This window comes from Gadus macrocephalus, chromosome 20, assembly GCF_031168955.1.
Source record: "Gadus macrocephalus chromosome 20, ASM3116895v1".
In the NCBI taxonomy this organism is placed as follows: domain Eukaryota; kingdom Metazoa; phylum Chordata; class Actinopteri; order Gadiformes; family Gadidae; genus Gadus; species Gadus macrocephalus.
Window position 1 is genome coordinate 16,076,278 of NC_082401.1, and position 14,236 is coordinate 16,090,513.

The following is a 14,236-nucleotide window of genomic DNA, read 5'->3' on the forward strand; positions in this document are numbered from 1 at the left end:
TTTGGGGGGTTTTTACCTTTGTGCATGTGTGCATGCATTTGTGATACGCTGTGTTTATTCAACGTTTGAAACCCAATACAAAGTATGACATACAGTACCTTTGTTTTATCTGGAAGCGTCAAGGACAGATGATATTCTCTTACAGGGCTGTCTTAGATATTAATTAGATAGGGAATGGTGCTAAAATGCTACGACTTCCAAAGAGGCCCTTTCGTGTAAAGGGCCTCTTTGCTCAAAGTATTGAGCAAGTCTTTGGACAATGAATCCCTTTTTCAGGTGTTTTCAAGGAACTTACCGCCTATTGTAATCAAACATTCAAGTTAAACCCCAACAAATATTTCACAATATGATAAAGTGTAAAAAAATGTACCTAATATTGTATTGGCATTTCAAAACATTGAACTTATTGGACAAACATAAGTGGACGATTATACCATTGCAACCCCAAAAATCTAACCAAAAGAAAGCTTGATAAATAGAGGTTATCAGAGCCAGGGTCCGGGAGTCTGCTGGGCTTGAGAGGGAAGACCCCTGTAAAGAAAAGGTTCAGGCAGCTGGAGACAGCATTGAGGCAGGCGGGGGTTCACCGTACCTGGCTCTGCATATGCTGCGCCTCCTTGGTGCTCACATAGGTGGGAGTCTCAAAGTCCAGCATGGCCTTGCCCTTCTCCTTCTCATACTTTGCCTTGTACTTCACCTGCAAAGGGGTACAGCTGACAGTCAGTCGCCATGCACAGTGATGGGCACGGTGTAACACACACACTCTACAGATCCACATACATAGAGGTGGAGTCTTACACTACCCACAAGGAAATCCTAAAGAATACATTTACCTTTTTTAATATAATTTCTATATAATAAGGTAAAAGTAAGTACATTGTACCATAATGTGGTGAAACAATATAATATATGTTTCTTTTTTTTTCTTCTATGTAACCTATTGTTACTCTGTGATGTTAAGCTAAGCTATGCTACCACGTAGATACATCCCGGTACCAAGAACAATTCTTTGGTAACAAAGTCTAGATATGTTTGCCCTGTGTGTAGGGCAGGGATGTGCTGCGAAGCATTAAATGCCACAGCATCTGGACCTAGGGGTTAGGACTAAATGGCTCTACAGCCCTACTTGCCAACAAGGCTCAAAACACATTGTATTCCCAAAATGTGATTTGACGACGCAAAATATTGTGTAGATATATGTATTTCTAGTATTTTGTTTTGGAGTGGGAGACAAAGCAAGGGGTGATTTCCAGGTCAAATTAACAACATGTACGTATTTACCGTGACACCACAATCTACAATCAAAGTAGATAATGGACCGCACGAAGAAGGAATACGACAAAGCCTCATTTTTTCCAGCCTAAACGGGCATGTCTTATTCGCAAGCAGTGAATGTGTCCCTTCTTCTTTCGCTTTTGGAACAAGCACACGTAATTTCTTGGTTAATGGCTCTACAAAATGAAACCAGGGGTCTCGGCCCCTGGAAGATGGAGGACCCCGCCACACCCCACATAAAGAGGGGCCACTTACGCTGCTCTGTAGCTCAGTGGCCTCTTTGTGGTGAAGCTGCTCTGGTGTGTCAGCGATCACAAGGTAGTGACCCTTACTGTCCTTAAATTTCTTCTTGTACCGGTACTAAGTGGACGAGGGGGGGGGGGTTGGGGGTCGATTCCCATTCAAGGGGAAAAAAAGAGTCAAAGGGAGGAAAAAAATGGGATAACAGGGGGAGAAAAGTACTGCCATCCATTTCATAACTTTGAAAAAATATCTTAAAATTTTTCAGAATGGATAGATTAGAATGGAAAGGAAAAGTCTGCCCAGAAAAGTTAAATGTATGATTATGAAAGACGGATAATAAATCAGATATTCTAATTATAAATTGAATGGGACTTTTTTTTAATGGGAAAGGTGATTTTTTTTTTTAGGATGACAGGAAGAGGTTAAAACTCATTTATGGATTGGGAAAAAGATACGGAGGAGTAGAAGGTTAGAGTAAATGGTAGCATGAGAAGGGTCTAGGGTGAGAAGGATCACTACCAGATAAGGTCCCTTACTGGCTGATGTGTGGATGAGAGCAAGTGGACGATGAAGCGTGGAGCGACGGACCGCGATGAGGTGGTCACAGCTTGTTACGATGAAGACGATTTTGGATTGGATATTAAGGGTTGAGGAGACACTCAGGTCACATGGTACCATTGGGACCATGGAGACCAGAACGACTCCCGTGACCTCTGGGTTGCAAGAAGAGGGGGGGGCGGGGTAGTTGGGTAATCGGGGTATTAGCGGGAGGGGGTTAGATGTGTTAATGACGCCTTACGTCACTGGACAGCTTGCTGGTGCTCAGGTTGTGCTGCATGGACAGCGACTCGGCCATGTCCGTCACAGGCTTGTGGATCTTCTTCAGGTCCCCCTTGTACTTCACCTGGAGGGGCGGAGCGATGGATGGTTGGGTATGGAGATGCACCGTAGCAATATTACAATAATCATAATCATAACGATCATCGTAATAATCATAACAATAACACCCATAATACTAATAACAACAATAATGAAAATAATTATATAACAACAACCATATAATGATAACAATAAACCTCATAATAATCATAAGACCCTTGAAATGAAGGCATCGGACACCTTAAACACCCCCTTTCCGTACCTCACTAGCCAGGTTGGTGGCATCCTTCAAGGTCTGGTATATCTTACTGTCCTTCAGGTCATACTTTGGCTTCTTTCCCTTCATCTCCTTATCAAACTTCTCGTGGTACTTCACCTGGAGAAGGGGGCGGGGCATACACAGGTCAAGGTGAGCCGTAGTCCATGTATATTTATATATAGAAGAACACAATAACAGCGATGCCATTTCAAATGGAATGCATTCAGGCGGTTGGCCTACTGTAAAACAAGGGAATGGCGAATAGCTCAGAATGAATCCCTGTTTTCCTTCCGTTGTTATACAGGATGAACCACCACTGAGGGAACGTTGGGAAAAGGACAAGTCCCCCATGCATCTTGTGTTTCGTGCTAGCAGTAGCGGGAGCGTGAAAACAGATCAACAAGGAATTGCACCGTAGAATTGGAATTAACCATTCGAATTCTACAGTCTGTTCATATACACACACATTCTTGGACTCTCTCACACGCGCACACATACACACAATACACAGACACACACACACACACACACACACACACACACACACACACACACACACACACACACACACACACACACACACACAGACACACACACTCACACACACATGCACACTCATACGCATACAGACATACATAAATACATACACGATAAAATACACACACTTCAATCTCCATATGTAATGCAGTGTATATATGGTAGGGGTAGGGGGTCCATATGTACTCTGCAATACTTCGGGTCTGCAAATTGTCCTTCTCGAAACAAAAGGTGAGTGGGCCGAGGCAGACCTCTTATATTAACAACAGAGAGGAGAAGGCAGGTGTCGCAAGCCACTTCCAGCAGCAACTATGTCTCAAGTTTATGTGAAAACTGCGGGGCGACTGCATCATTATCCCGTTTGTGTGAAAGGGTCACTGTGCCCCCTAGTGGTGAGAACTGTAGTCGACTGCTGGAAACGCAACAAAGGGGTGGAGGAGAGGGATGCAACACCTTATTCACATCACAACAATCTGTGTAGACAACAGAAAACAGCATTCAAGTGATATCAATCAAAAACAGATACAAATACTGACTGATTGACTATATTTGGGCCCATATAGAAATATATACGTTTGCATGTACAAATAAAAGAAATACAGATAGACCGAGCTCTAGCTAACTCATAAGCCTATTGTCTTTTTCCTCAAATTAGCCAATCAGTCAGTCAACAACAACAACAAAAAACATATCGGCGAATAGACATTGAGTGCAGCCTCCTGCCATCCCCAGAAAGGGGAGACTTGAGAGGCCCTCCTTCCTTACATTACTAGTCAGAGCACTCATTTTCTTAGAGTGGCGCATCTGGAGAGTGTCATAGGAGGCGGCTCCATGCAGTGCGGACTTGGCATCAACCTACAAAGCGCAGTGAAGATGGAGGAATGAGATCAACACGCATAGAAATAGCACATATATACACAGACAAGGACAGGATGGGGTGAGAGGGTCAGGTAGGGTGAGGGTGAGGAGAAGGAGAAGGAGAGGGAGATACAACAGAGAGCGGGTAGAGGAGATCGAGGAGTGGTTAACAGTGGGGGTGATGTGAGACCATGGGTTAACAACATGTATTAAGAAGACAATGTGATGATCGTACATGGATGGTAGGGCTGGGTAAAAATATCGATTCATCAATGCACTGCGATTTATTTGTTCTTCATTCAATTTCGATTCAGAACTTTTTTGAAATCGATTATTTCCATAAAAAAAAAAGAAAAAAAAGCATACTCAGTCTTGTAATCTAAAAGCGAGTATGCGTAAATGTACATGCCCTTTTACATTTGTCCATGTTATGATTATTACTTCTATGCTGCAAGTTTAGCTCAGGAACAATACTATACAATGGTCGTGTATTCCCTTTTTGCTAGTTAAAGCACAATAAAATGGTTCATTCATTTTGAAATGGTTAATTCTAAACAATATTTAGGTAATTTTGTCATCTGCGCATATTATTGAATCGATATCGAAGCAATTGGATCAATATCGAATTGAATCGAATCGAATCGATATCGAATCGAAAGAAGACCTAAAGAATCAAATTTAATTTAATTTGTGAGGTACCGGGCGATACCCAGCCCTAGTGGATGGTAATGGAAATGGTGAAGCACTATCTAGCGAAGCGGCTAGCATGATTATACTAGCATGGTTTACTACTGCGACGTGCACAGAACTGAGGAAGGGATTCAGAACAGACAACCACTGCTAGAGGGGTCACCCTAAGAGGCTGGAGCCAGGGCAAGTTTTTGCCGTATGCATGACGTCTCTGCTGAGCTGGGGGGGTGCAAAGAGATCTCACATGTCTTCAGCAGTGTAGCGATACGACCACGGAATCACTAGGGAGAAACAGTAGATCAAGGGGGGGGGGGGGGGGGGGGGGGGTTTGGAAGAGGTACGGGAGGTTTGGGTGGGGGGGGTTTACCAGGCTGGTCAGCTTGGAGACCTCGGTGGCCAGAGCGATGTCTGGGCGGTAGGTCAGAGACCCCCCACGGCTGGCCTCCGCGCGAGCCTTCTCACGGTAGCCCACCTGTGTTAGATAAGACCATGCATCAATGAAGGAAGCCACGTACCGACGTTGGTGGAATTCAGTAGGTCAACATTTAAGAGCGATTATTTGAGTGTGCTTTGTTAGAAATGGCTTTGCCATACTTGTGTTGTGAGAACATCTGTTTCGAGTTGCCCCCTTATGAGCCAATTATGATTTTAGACAGCTCCCAGCAAATTTCTGACCAGTCAGGACATCTGTCTACTGACATCTAATTTTGCCTGAAAAACACACGTGCATGAAATGCTAAATGACTCAATGGTGGACTAAACTAAGGGGTGGGAGCAGAGAAGGAGGAGATTACATTTATTTTCTATTTGCTGTCCAACTACCAAATCTTTGCTACAGCAGCTTTAAATTGTCCCTACGAACGCATATGAAAGAGTTCAACGTGTGTGTGTGTGTGTGTGTGTGTGTGTGTGTGTGTGTGTGTGTGTGTGTGTGTGTGTGTGTGTGTGTGTGTGTGTGTGTGTGTGTGTGTGTGTGTGTGTGTGTGCGTGCGTGCGTGCGTGCGTGCGTGCGTGCGTGTGTGTGTGTGCTTACATCACTGATGAGCTTGGCAGCCTGGGTGGCCTTCCTGATGTCGGGGCGGTCCGCCGTGGTGGTGTAGTGAAGGTTGTCTTTGGCGTCACGCTTGTAGGCATACTTAAGGGGTTTGGAAAAGGAGGAACAGACTGCAGCGTGAGGCAATGACAGGTCGGCGTGCGTGAGAGAACACTGGTGTGATGCCTGTGTCCATGTCGTTTGTGTTGGTGTCTATTATTGTGCATTTTGTGTTTTCTCAAGGACTCCCCGTGAATAACGAAATGGTTACCCTCAATATAAAATCAAAGCCATAGCGTTTCACACATGGATTTGTGCACTGCCAACTTTTCAAGGACGCAGATGGGGACTTACACTGCTCTGGCTCTTGGCCACGTCCATGGCGTGCTGAACATCAGGTGGAACAATCATCCGGTTGTACTTGGACTGGCCCTTCTCCTTCTCAAACTTCGACTTGTATAATTTCTGCGATCCAGAGAAAGCGAAAGTGGGGAGAGTTTCAAAAAAACAATCTGCCCAGGGGCGGTCGAGGTTACCCAAGGAGGTAAAACTGTTGTTTCATTTTAGTTGAGTTTAGTTTGCTCACCCCGCTGATAAGCTTGTTAACCTCCTTGCTGTGGACCGTGTCTCTGGTCTCGGGCAGGGTGGTGAATGAGCCGGACTGCATCTCCTTCTTACTGGCCTCCTTATATTTGCTCTGAGGTGGGGAAAAAGCATCTGTTCAGAGTTGCATGATGGCACAGCGAATAGACAGGTCTAATAATTGTACCATATATGCACACTACCGAGTCGCTTATGGAAAGGGGGAAAGAGGAGTGTGTAGGTGTGTGAGCGAGAGAGGGAGCGGGAGGGAGAGAGAGAACGATTAAGAGAGACAGAGCGGGACAGAGAAATAGCACACAAACAAAGCAAAGAAAATATCCTATGTTGTTTTTAAGGGGTTTTAAGGGTTAATTCAATGTCTTAATGAGATAATAATTAGTTTGTCAGTTTCTTACCTCAGATGCAAGTGTGCGCACAGCCTTGGCATGTAGGATCTGTGGACTGTCTGCAACAGGGTTATAGTGTCCCTTCGCCTTTTCATACTTCTCCTTATACTTTATCTGAAGAGGGGAGGGGGAACAAGAGAATTCTGAGCCTCTAGAAACACAAATAACTTATATATGCATTTAAAGGATATTTCTGACATTATAGATAGAGCTGTAGATATTATAGCTCTGCAGAGAAGCACAGGGATTTAACATTATCCCCCTGGTGTCCTGAAATATTCAAAGGCGTTACGGGAGAAACCTGGAAGCGTAACTTACATCACTGGCCATCTCGCAGCCCTTCTTGGCCAAAAGAGTGATCTTGTCATCCACGATTGGTATCACACATCCCTTCATCATCTCTTTGTCGTACTTGTACTCAACCTAGGGGGAGGAAAGGTATATGGTGAATCTCAGACCTGCTTGTGTTATATTGTCTTGTTTTGGAGGTACCAAGAGAGCTGACTCACGTCACTCTGCTGGAGGGTGTTCCTGGAGTGGCTGATGAAGTCAGGCCTGTCGACGGTCCAGATCCACTTGTTCTTAGTGGCCTCGTACTTCTTCTTGTAGTCCAGCTAAAGTTGGCAAATTGACACTCAAAATGGTCAGCGACTGAAGCAGGATGCTATTTGAGCAATGATTAGATCCTTCGTCATACAAATGGGGAGGAGCCTCACGTTGGTGGTGTTTTTGTATGCCTCCTTGGCGGCGCGGATCTCGAAAGCATCTGGGTCCATGTTGATCTGCGACTTGGCCTTCTCATACACCTCTCTGTACTTCAGCTAAACACACACACACACACAGAAGGAATAGATATCACATTATTACATGGACACACACAACCGGAAACCTCCAGGGTTGAACAAACACCACAAAGAATGGAGATCTGGGTTAGGCAGATGAAGGTAGGACGTACGTTGCTGGTGAGCGCCTGGACCTTCTTCATGTGGTTCTGGTGCGGTGTGTCGTACGGCAGGCTGTAACCCTTGGCCTTGTTCTTGTTGTACTCCATCCTGTAGACGATCTGGTGGGGGTGGATATCAGAAGATACAGTCGTCTCAGATGGATCGGGATTAACATGAAACAACATCGTGAACCTACGACTAGACTTGGAGAGGTAAAATGAGAAGAAAGTAAAGCAAAAACAAAACCTAAAACTTTGTTGAAAAGCTAAAGAGAGACTTACATCACCAATTTTCTTGCTGCGCTTGTGGGACTCGTACTCAGGGGTCTCCAGGATGGAGGTGAACTTGGACTTGACACGCTCATACTGCTCCCTGTATTTCCACTGTGGGAGGACGCCGATTCAAACAAGCAGAAGTTAGAAACACACACCGCTGGGTCAAACTTTATTATTAAGGCCAATTATAGTATTCTTGTGAAGACATTCAATTATATTAAATACATTTTCTATTTCAATTTGTCTTATGTGGATGTTGTAAAGTTCTTACATCGTAACACTACATATGATGAATGGATACAAATGTTTGTGGAAAGGAGACATAATGAGTGGATCGTTTGGTACATGAGTGTAATGCGAATGAGGATGTGTGTAAATAGGTGAATGGATGCATGCTTGAGAGGGCTACATGCACAATCACAATACATGCATGGATGACATTTGGTTTGTTAGGTTGAGCGTTTGAAAGACTTACACTGTGACACGTTACCAGTGTTTGGATAAAAAAACATGTTGGTCACCATGGGGGTTTTGTCTGTCTATATGCTACTCCACACTGCAGAAGATATTCTGTAGTTCAACCTGGGAGCCTGATGAAAGTCAGGTGAGGATAGTTCATTACGTAGTGATTTGTCATTTGACTAGACTCAGTTTGTTGCACTACACTGCTAATAAGTCAGAAGGCATATAGATATTTCAAATAGAAATGCGTCGGATTATGCCGTTTCAACCATTCCCAATAACGGACCTCCAACACAGTGCCACGTGGCAAAATCGTCGATATTGAAATATTATTGATCAGCATAGATATTTCCAGATCATTTGAAGCCATGCGATCGTTCTAATGGTAGAGATTACAACTTTAACTGGCGGGTTGGTGACCAATTACAAAGAGAGGGTAGGATGGGGGTTTTAAGGTCAAGATTAGAGCGTGGTCCTGAAGTGGGGTGTTACTGATGATTTAGATTGGCATGAATGGAGGGGAAGAGATGGTAGGATGAGAGGAAATGGATGGAGTATGGCTACACATCCTAGAGTAAGGCTGGACACCCCGGGGCCCAGTCCAGAGAAAATAACATGGAACTGTCTTTTCTCATTCCTTAACAGCCCAAGTTCAATAGGCTGTTAAATATGAGGTTTGTGGACAGGGCACTGAGATGAGGCCTGGCTATTACTGCTCTGAAGTGGTTTACCTTACTGCCCAGAACGGATTGGTAAAGGGCTGTGAGGATGTCTGGGCGGTGCAGCTCATTGCACCCGCTCTTTAGCAGTTCCTTGGCTCGGGATTTATATTTTGCCTGTCAATATGTTCACACAAACACACACACACACACACACACACACACACACAGACAGCCCAACGTACGTACACATACACATAGCATGCCATAGTTGAGGAAACATGCAAACAGCAGGTCGGACACCAGGGTGACTAGAGATTAATCTCTGAGGTCCTAGCTGTTGTTTTATTTTCCCCACTGAATCTGTGCCCTCAGTGAGAAACGCCATAATCAGTCCGGCAGATTTGAAGAAGGTATACAGGGCACGACAACGACCGCGTCAGGACTGGAGGCACAGATTCAAGCGCACTCAAGGCATTTCTCCAGTTCTTGCGACTTGAGTGGCATTTGTTCGGGAGCCCTGCAACAGGAATTAGAAGGTGAGGGATAGGCGAGAGTCAGATGGAGAGTCAGATAGAGAAAGTGAGGTCATAGCCATGCGACGTCAACCTTCGGCAGGTTGCTGTTGACCTCATGCAGCGGGTCGGCAAGGCCCCGGGGAGCCGGAGGCGGCGGGCCCGAGGCACCAGAGCTCCGCCAGGTGGGTTACCTGGCTCATCTTGTTGTTCTCCCTGGCCAGCTGGTATCTAGGATCGTCTGTGGTAATGGTGAACTTATCCTTGTTCTTCTCATAAGACGATCTATATGACCTCTGCTCAGAACGGTCAAAAGGAGGAAGTTATAAAAACGAACAAAACAAACCCAGAAAAGGAGTGCTTCTGTGCGGTGAGAACTCAGCTGTGAGGCTATCGTCGGGAGGAAGACGTTAGGTTATTAAGTGGACAGAAATACATGGCCGTACAGAAACACTAGGCCAACGAGGAAGCTAGTAAATTAGGATTCCTTCATTGATTTTACCTTTAATTTGAGAATCCAACTGAATGCATAGAGATACAACAAAAACAAGCTTTGTCATGAACTATTTTCTTTTTTCAATTGGACAAATAAATCCAATTGTGGCATTTGAATAAATAAATGCTTGTTTGGGATCTTTGGGTCGGTCGGACTAACGGGCGTACCTCATTGATGAGGGAGGAGGCGTTCTTGGCGGCATGGAAGAACGGCGTGTCGCAGGTGTACTTGAAGTTGTATCTGTTCTTCTCGAAGGAGGCTTTGTACATTCTCTGTTATTATCGAAAAAGAAAGGACAACCCAAATTAGCGTCACGTAACAATACATGATAGCGGCGAATCACTGGCCAATTAGGACGTCCTTATTATTCCTTATATCACTCACCCCGCTGTATAGCGTCTTGTTGATATCCGCCTGCACCATCTCAGGCGTGTCCCACACGAAGCATCCAATACCCTTCATCCATTCAAGGTCCTCCTTGTACTTGACCTGAAAGCGAGATGGGAAAGTATCCTGTGAATCTGAATCTTGAACCTTGCGTGGACAACACTGCGTTTCCGTGTGAGTTTTATGTAATAGGGGTGTGATGCTAGTGGCAACATGCTGGCTGTACTCACGGAGCTGACGTTTTCGCCCACGATCCTGTTGAAGAAGAACTCTGGGCGGTCAGGGATGGATTTCCATGTTCCCAGGGAGTTGATGTACTTCTCCCTGTATTTCACCTACAAGATTGACCGATGCAGTGAGAGAGAGCAAGGGAGCAGGAGCGAATTTCAATAACATCTTTGAGGAAAAAATTGCCTGTAGGGACTCGCTGAAATACTCACCTCGCTGATGTCATCGGTGACCCTCCGGTGGCAGAGGATGTCCAGTGCATCCTTGACGGTGTGGTAGTGGCCCTTGCTCCGCTCAAAGGTCTCCTTGTATCTCAGCTGTGGAAACCATGACAACGAGTTCAGTTATGCCACACGCCATACAATAATACACAGAAAATATGTCAACCACTGTGGTGTGAACAATGAAAACAAGGTTTGATTAGAAGAAGAACCTGAAGCAAAATATAATTCAAAATGCTATCAATATAATTGATAAGGGTGACGAATAACCAGAAGGCATACTCACGTCACTGGACTGCAGATAGGCCTTCTTGGCACGGATCAGGATGGGTGTATCAGCGATGGATGTGTACCTGTGCTTCATCTTCTCATACTGCTCTTTGTATTTGTTCTAGCAGGAGAGGAAGAAAAAATGCATGAAATACAATTCATTTCAAGCTTACTTGGATCCACAAGACACCTCTACTTCTGTAATACAACTATACTATAGAAAGTGATCTGACTGAGATAACCAAGGTCGAAAGAAATTGCATAATAAAATGACTTAGAAAATGAATACTTACATAGCTGTTGGACACTTTCATAGTCCTAGCGAGGCCCATTGCTGGGGTTTCAACCTCCTGGCTGAAGTGGGCTCTCTCCTTGGAGGCCAGATCTGTGTACAGGAACTGAATATGGAAAGGAAAGCAACATGATTAAAAGCCATGTGTAGCCCATGTGCAACATAACATTTCGCCATGGAAGGGATAGTAAGGGGATAGAGGTGAAAGTGTATGGAGACTTGCCTTGTTGGACAGCTGCTGGGCCCACTTGGATCTCTGGATGTCCACTGAGTCCAGAGTGTTGCTGACCCTGGCCATGTCGGCCTTGCTTTGGGCTTTGTAGATCATCTGGAGATGGACAGAGGATCAGCAAACATGCAGATACTAGTCTAGGTTTCGTTTTTTCAGACTAGTTACATAGATGTTGACCTTACAGATACACATGTATAGTCGGCAGACTCGTATTGCTTGTTGGACTCACCATACTCATGTGGCTCTTGAGTTCAGTCACACGTTGGTACTCAGGTGTGTCCAGCACCACGGAGAACTTGCTGTGGTTCTTCTTGGCCTCCACTGGATAGTTGTTCTGCAAAAAGAACAAACCAAATGAACAGGAAACAAAAATATAAACTGAGGTTCCTAACAACCCGAGGGGAAGGAACGCTTAGAAAAATGATCCCTACCTTGAACTTGGTGATGTTGCGGACGTTGACCATCTCTGGCGTGTCATACATGAAGCACCCCAGGCCTCTGAGCCACAACAGATCCTCTTTATAGCGCAGCTGAAGACCAGGGGAGAAGCAGGTTGTTAAAATCAGCAGCATTTGATGACAACGAATCACGCCCTCTGCCCGATTATCTCAGATGTTCGACGGTACAGACGGTACAGTACGTACGTCGCTGGTGATCTGGTTGACGTGTTGGCAATGCATGAGCTGGGGCGTCATGGGCATGTTGATCAACTGGCCCTTGGTGTTGTTGTACTTCTCTCTGTAGCACAGCTAGGATTGGTCCAAAAAAAAAAACAAGTTATGCATACTTGTTTTGTTGTACGGTTAAACAAAATTATGATTTCATGTTTCACATCTCACGATTTGGCATTCACTAGAAGTGTGAATACTGGCGCTGAATTACCTCACTGAGGTGCTCCTGGTTCATCTTCACTTGTCTGATGTCCGGGGTATCGAGGGTAGAGTGGATCTTGTCCTTATCCTTCTCGTATTGCTCGCGATATAGACGCTGACCGAGGGAAGAGGAGGGTGAGGATTGGATGGACGTGACATTATCCAGCACAATTTACGACTAAAGACAATGACTTGATAAAATGCTGTAAGTGTAATTTGTGTAAACAGTAGTGTAGTTGTTGTTGTTTTGATCATACCGGGTTGATGACCTGGTTGACCTTCCTGGTGTTGACAAAGGTGACACCCTCTGGGTGAAGGGTGTAGCCTGTTGCCTTCATCATCTCGTAGGCTGCCTTGTACTTGACCTACAGAAAAAGCAAAGATCCAGTCACTATGCCCCTAAGAAAATACATTTAAATCTAAGACTTACAGAATGAAGAGAAAGCTTGAGAGACATACACTGCTGGCGACCAAGCTGTTGTTCTTGACTTGCTTGACGACGGGAGTGTCATTGGTCATCAGGTATCCAGTAGCCATTGAGTTTTTGTTGGCTTCCTTGTACAAATTCTGTACCGAGACAAAGAAACATAGATATAGTAAAGCACTGCCAAGAATATATAATACCAAGCTTTAGAAATTCGTTATTTTCTAGGGTAGTCTTAATTCAAAGGACTACTATCTTACGTCACTCTGGTTGTAGTTGGCCAGGCGGGCCCTTTCCGTGTCCATGGTGACAGCAGGTGCGGTGTTGGTGCCCTTAACGTTGGCATTGTAGTCAAGGCGGTAGTGCAACTGGAAATTAAAATTGACAAAGGACAAAAAGGAGATGGCAAACAGTTAGATGATGATTTTGGGCGTAATTATGGGGACTTAACATATGATCATAATTGTAAGACTCACATCGCTCAAGTTGACAGCGTTCTGCTTGGCGGTCTCATAGGTAGGAGTGTCCAGGACAACGGTATAGTCTTTGTATGCCTCCACGGCCTTGGCTTTGTACTTGTTCTGAAAGAAAACCACAAGCACACTGCTGTTAGTGACCCACTCTAACTGTACTGTACTGCACTTATCAATTGCTGGATGTAGAGAGCTGGTGTCCAACCTCGCTCTGCTGATCACCGGCAGTCTTGACACGGAGGATCTCCGGAGTGTCCCAGGCATAGCATCCAATGCCCCTGAGGTAATTAAGGTCATCCTTGTAAAAGATCTGAGAAGGGCATATACAATGATCAAAAGAAAGGTCAGGATTGTGGTTGCAGATTAATAACGATTTTCAAATGGAATATATTGATTTAAATAGGCAGATTTTAAATAACATCCTTATTTGAGCACTCGTGACCATTTGGGTGCAATCAGAAGAAGTGGTACACTAGGTACACTAGGCCCTTGGAGATGGTTACTCACGTCGCTGAGCTGATCGTTGACCTTGCGGGCCTGCACGAACACCTGCATGTCGGGCAGGCAGACCCACTGGTGCAGGCGCTTGCGGTAGTTGATCTCGCTGACGTTTCTCTGGACCTCACGACCAGACACGATGTCCAGCATGTCAGCTGGGATGTGATTCTTGGCCTTGGTCTTCTCATAGTCTTCTTTGTACAGGCGCTATGAGTGGAGTTTGTT

General features: G+C 45.0%; 1 protein-coding gene across 45 annotated transcripts in view; it reads right to left on the reverse strand.

The window, feature by feature from the left end:
* neb (nebulin) overlaps positions 1-14,236 on the reverse strand; it is a 66,278-nt gene that overhangs the window by 16,849 nt on the left and 35,193 nt on the right. For 23 of the 45 annotated variants that reach the window (XM_060039686.1, XM_060039683.1, XM_060039685.1 and 20 more), the window contains 33 exons: positions 14,021-14,218; positions 13,719-13,823; positions 13,517-13,621; positions 13,301-13,408; positions 13,076-13,183; positions 12,874-12,981; positions 12,627-12,731; positions 12,389-12,493; positions 12,176-12,274; positions 11,974-12,078; positions 11,736-11,840; positions 11,514-11,618; positions 11,237-11,341; positions 10,942-11,046; positions 10,732-10,836; positions 10,499-10,603; positions 10,282-10,386; positions 9,176-9,280; positions 7,989-8,090; positions 7,719-7,826; positions 7,480-7,584; positions 7,273-7,377; positions 7,082-7,186; positions 6,773-6,877; positions 6,361-6,471; positions 6,129-6,239; positions 5,775-5,876; positions 5,109-5,213; positions 3,959-4,048; positions 2,660-2,773; positions 2,318-2,422; positions 1,531-1,635; positions 593-697 (listed from right to left, as the gene is read on the reverse strand). In XM_060039686.1, the coding sequence (XP_059895669.1) occupies positions 593-697; positions 1,531-1,635; positions 2,318-2,422; positions 2,660-2,773; positions 3,959-4,048; positions 5,109-5,213; positions 5,775-5,876; positions 6,129-6,239; positions 6,361-6,471; positions 6,773-6,877; positions 7,082-7,186; positions 7,273-7,377; positions 7,480-7,584; positions 7,719-7,826; positions 7,989-8,090; positions 9,176-9,280; positions 10,282-10,386; positions 10,499-10,603; positions 10,732-10,836; positions 10,942-11,046; positions 11,237-11,341; positions 11,514-11,618; positions 11,736-11,840; positions 11,974-12,078; positions 12,176-12,274; positions 12,389-12,493; positions 12,627-12,731; positions 12,874-12,981; positions 13,076-13,183; positions 13,301-13,408; positions 13,517-13,621; positions 13,719-13,823; positions 14,021-14,218 (3,564 nt within the window). Of the gene's footprint in view, positions 1-592; positions 698-1,530; positions 1,636-2,317; positions 2,423-2,659; positions 2,774-3,958; positions 4,049-5,108; positions 5,214-5,774; positions 5,877-6,128; positions 6,240-6,360; positions 6,472-6,772; positions 6,878-7,081; positions 7,187-7,272; positions 7,378-7,479; positions 7,585-7,718; positions 7,827-7,988; positions 8,091-8,506; positions 8,573-9,175; positions 9,281-9,812; positions 9,915-10,281; positions 10,387-10,498; positions 10,604-10,731; positions 10,837-10,941; positions 11,047-11,236; positions 11,342-11,513; positions 11,619-11,735; positions 11,841-11,973; positions 12,079-12,175; positions 12,275-12,388; positions 12,494-12,626; positions 12,732-12,873; positions 12,982-13,075; positions 13,184-13,300; positions 13,409-13,516; positions 13,622-13,718; positions 13,824-14,020; positions 14,219-14,236 lie in introns of those variants that run through there. The other 22 variants (XM_060039687.1, XM_060039722.1, XM_060039720.1 and 19 more) reach the window with 9 other exon arrangements.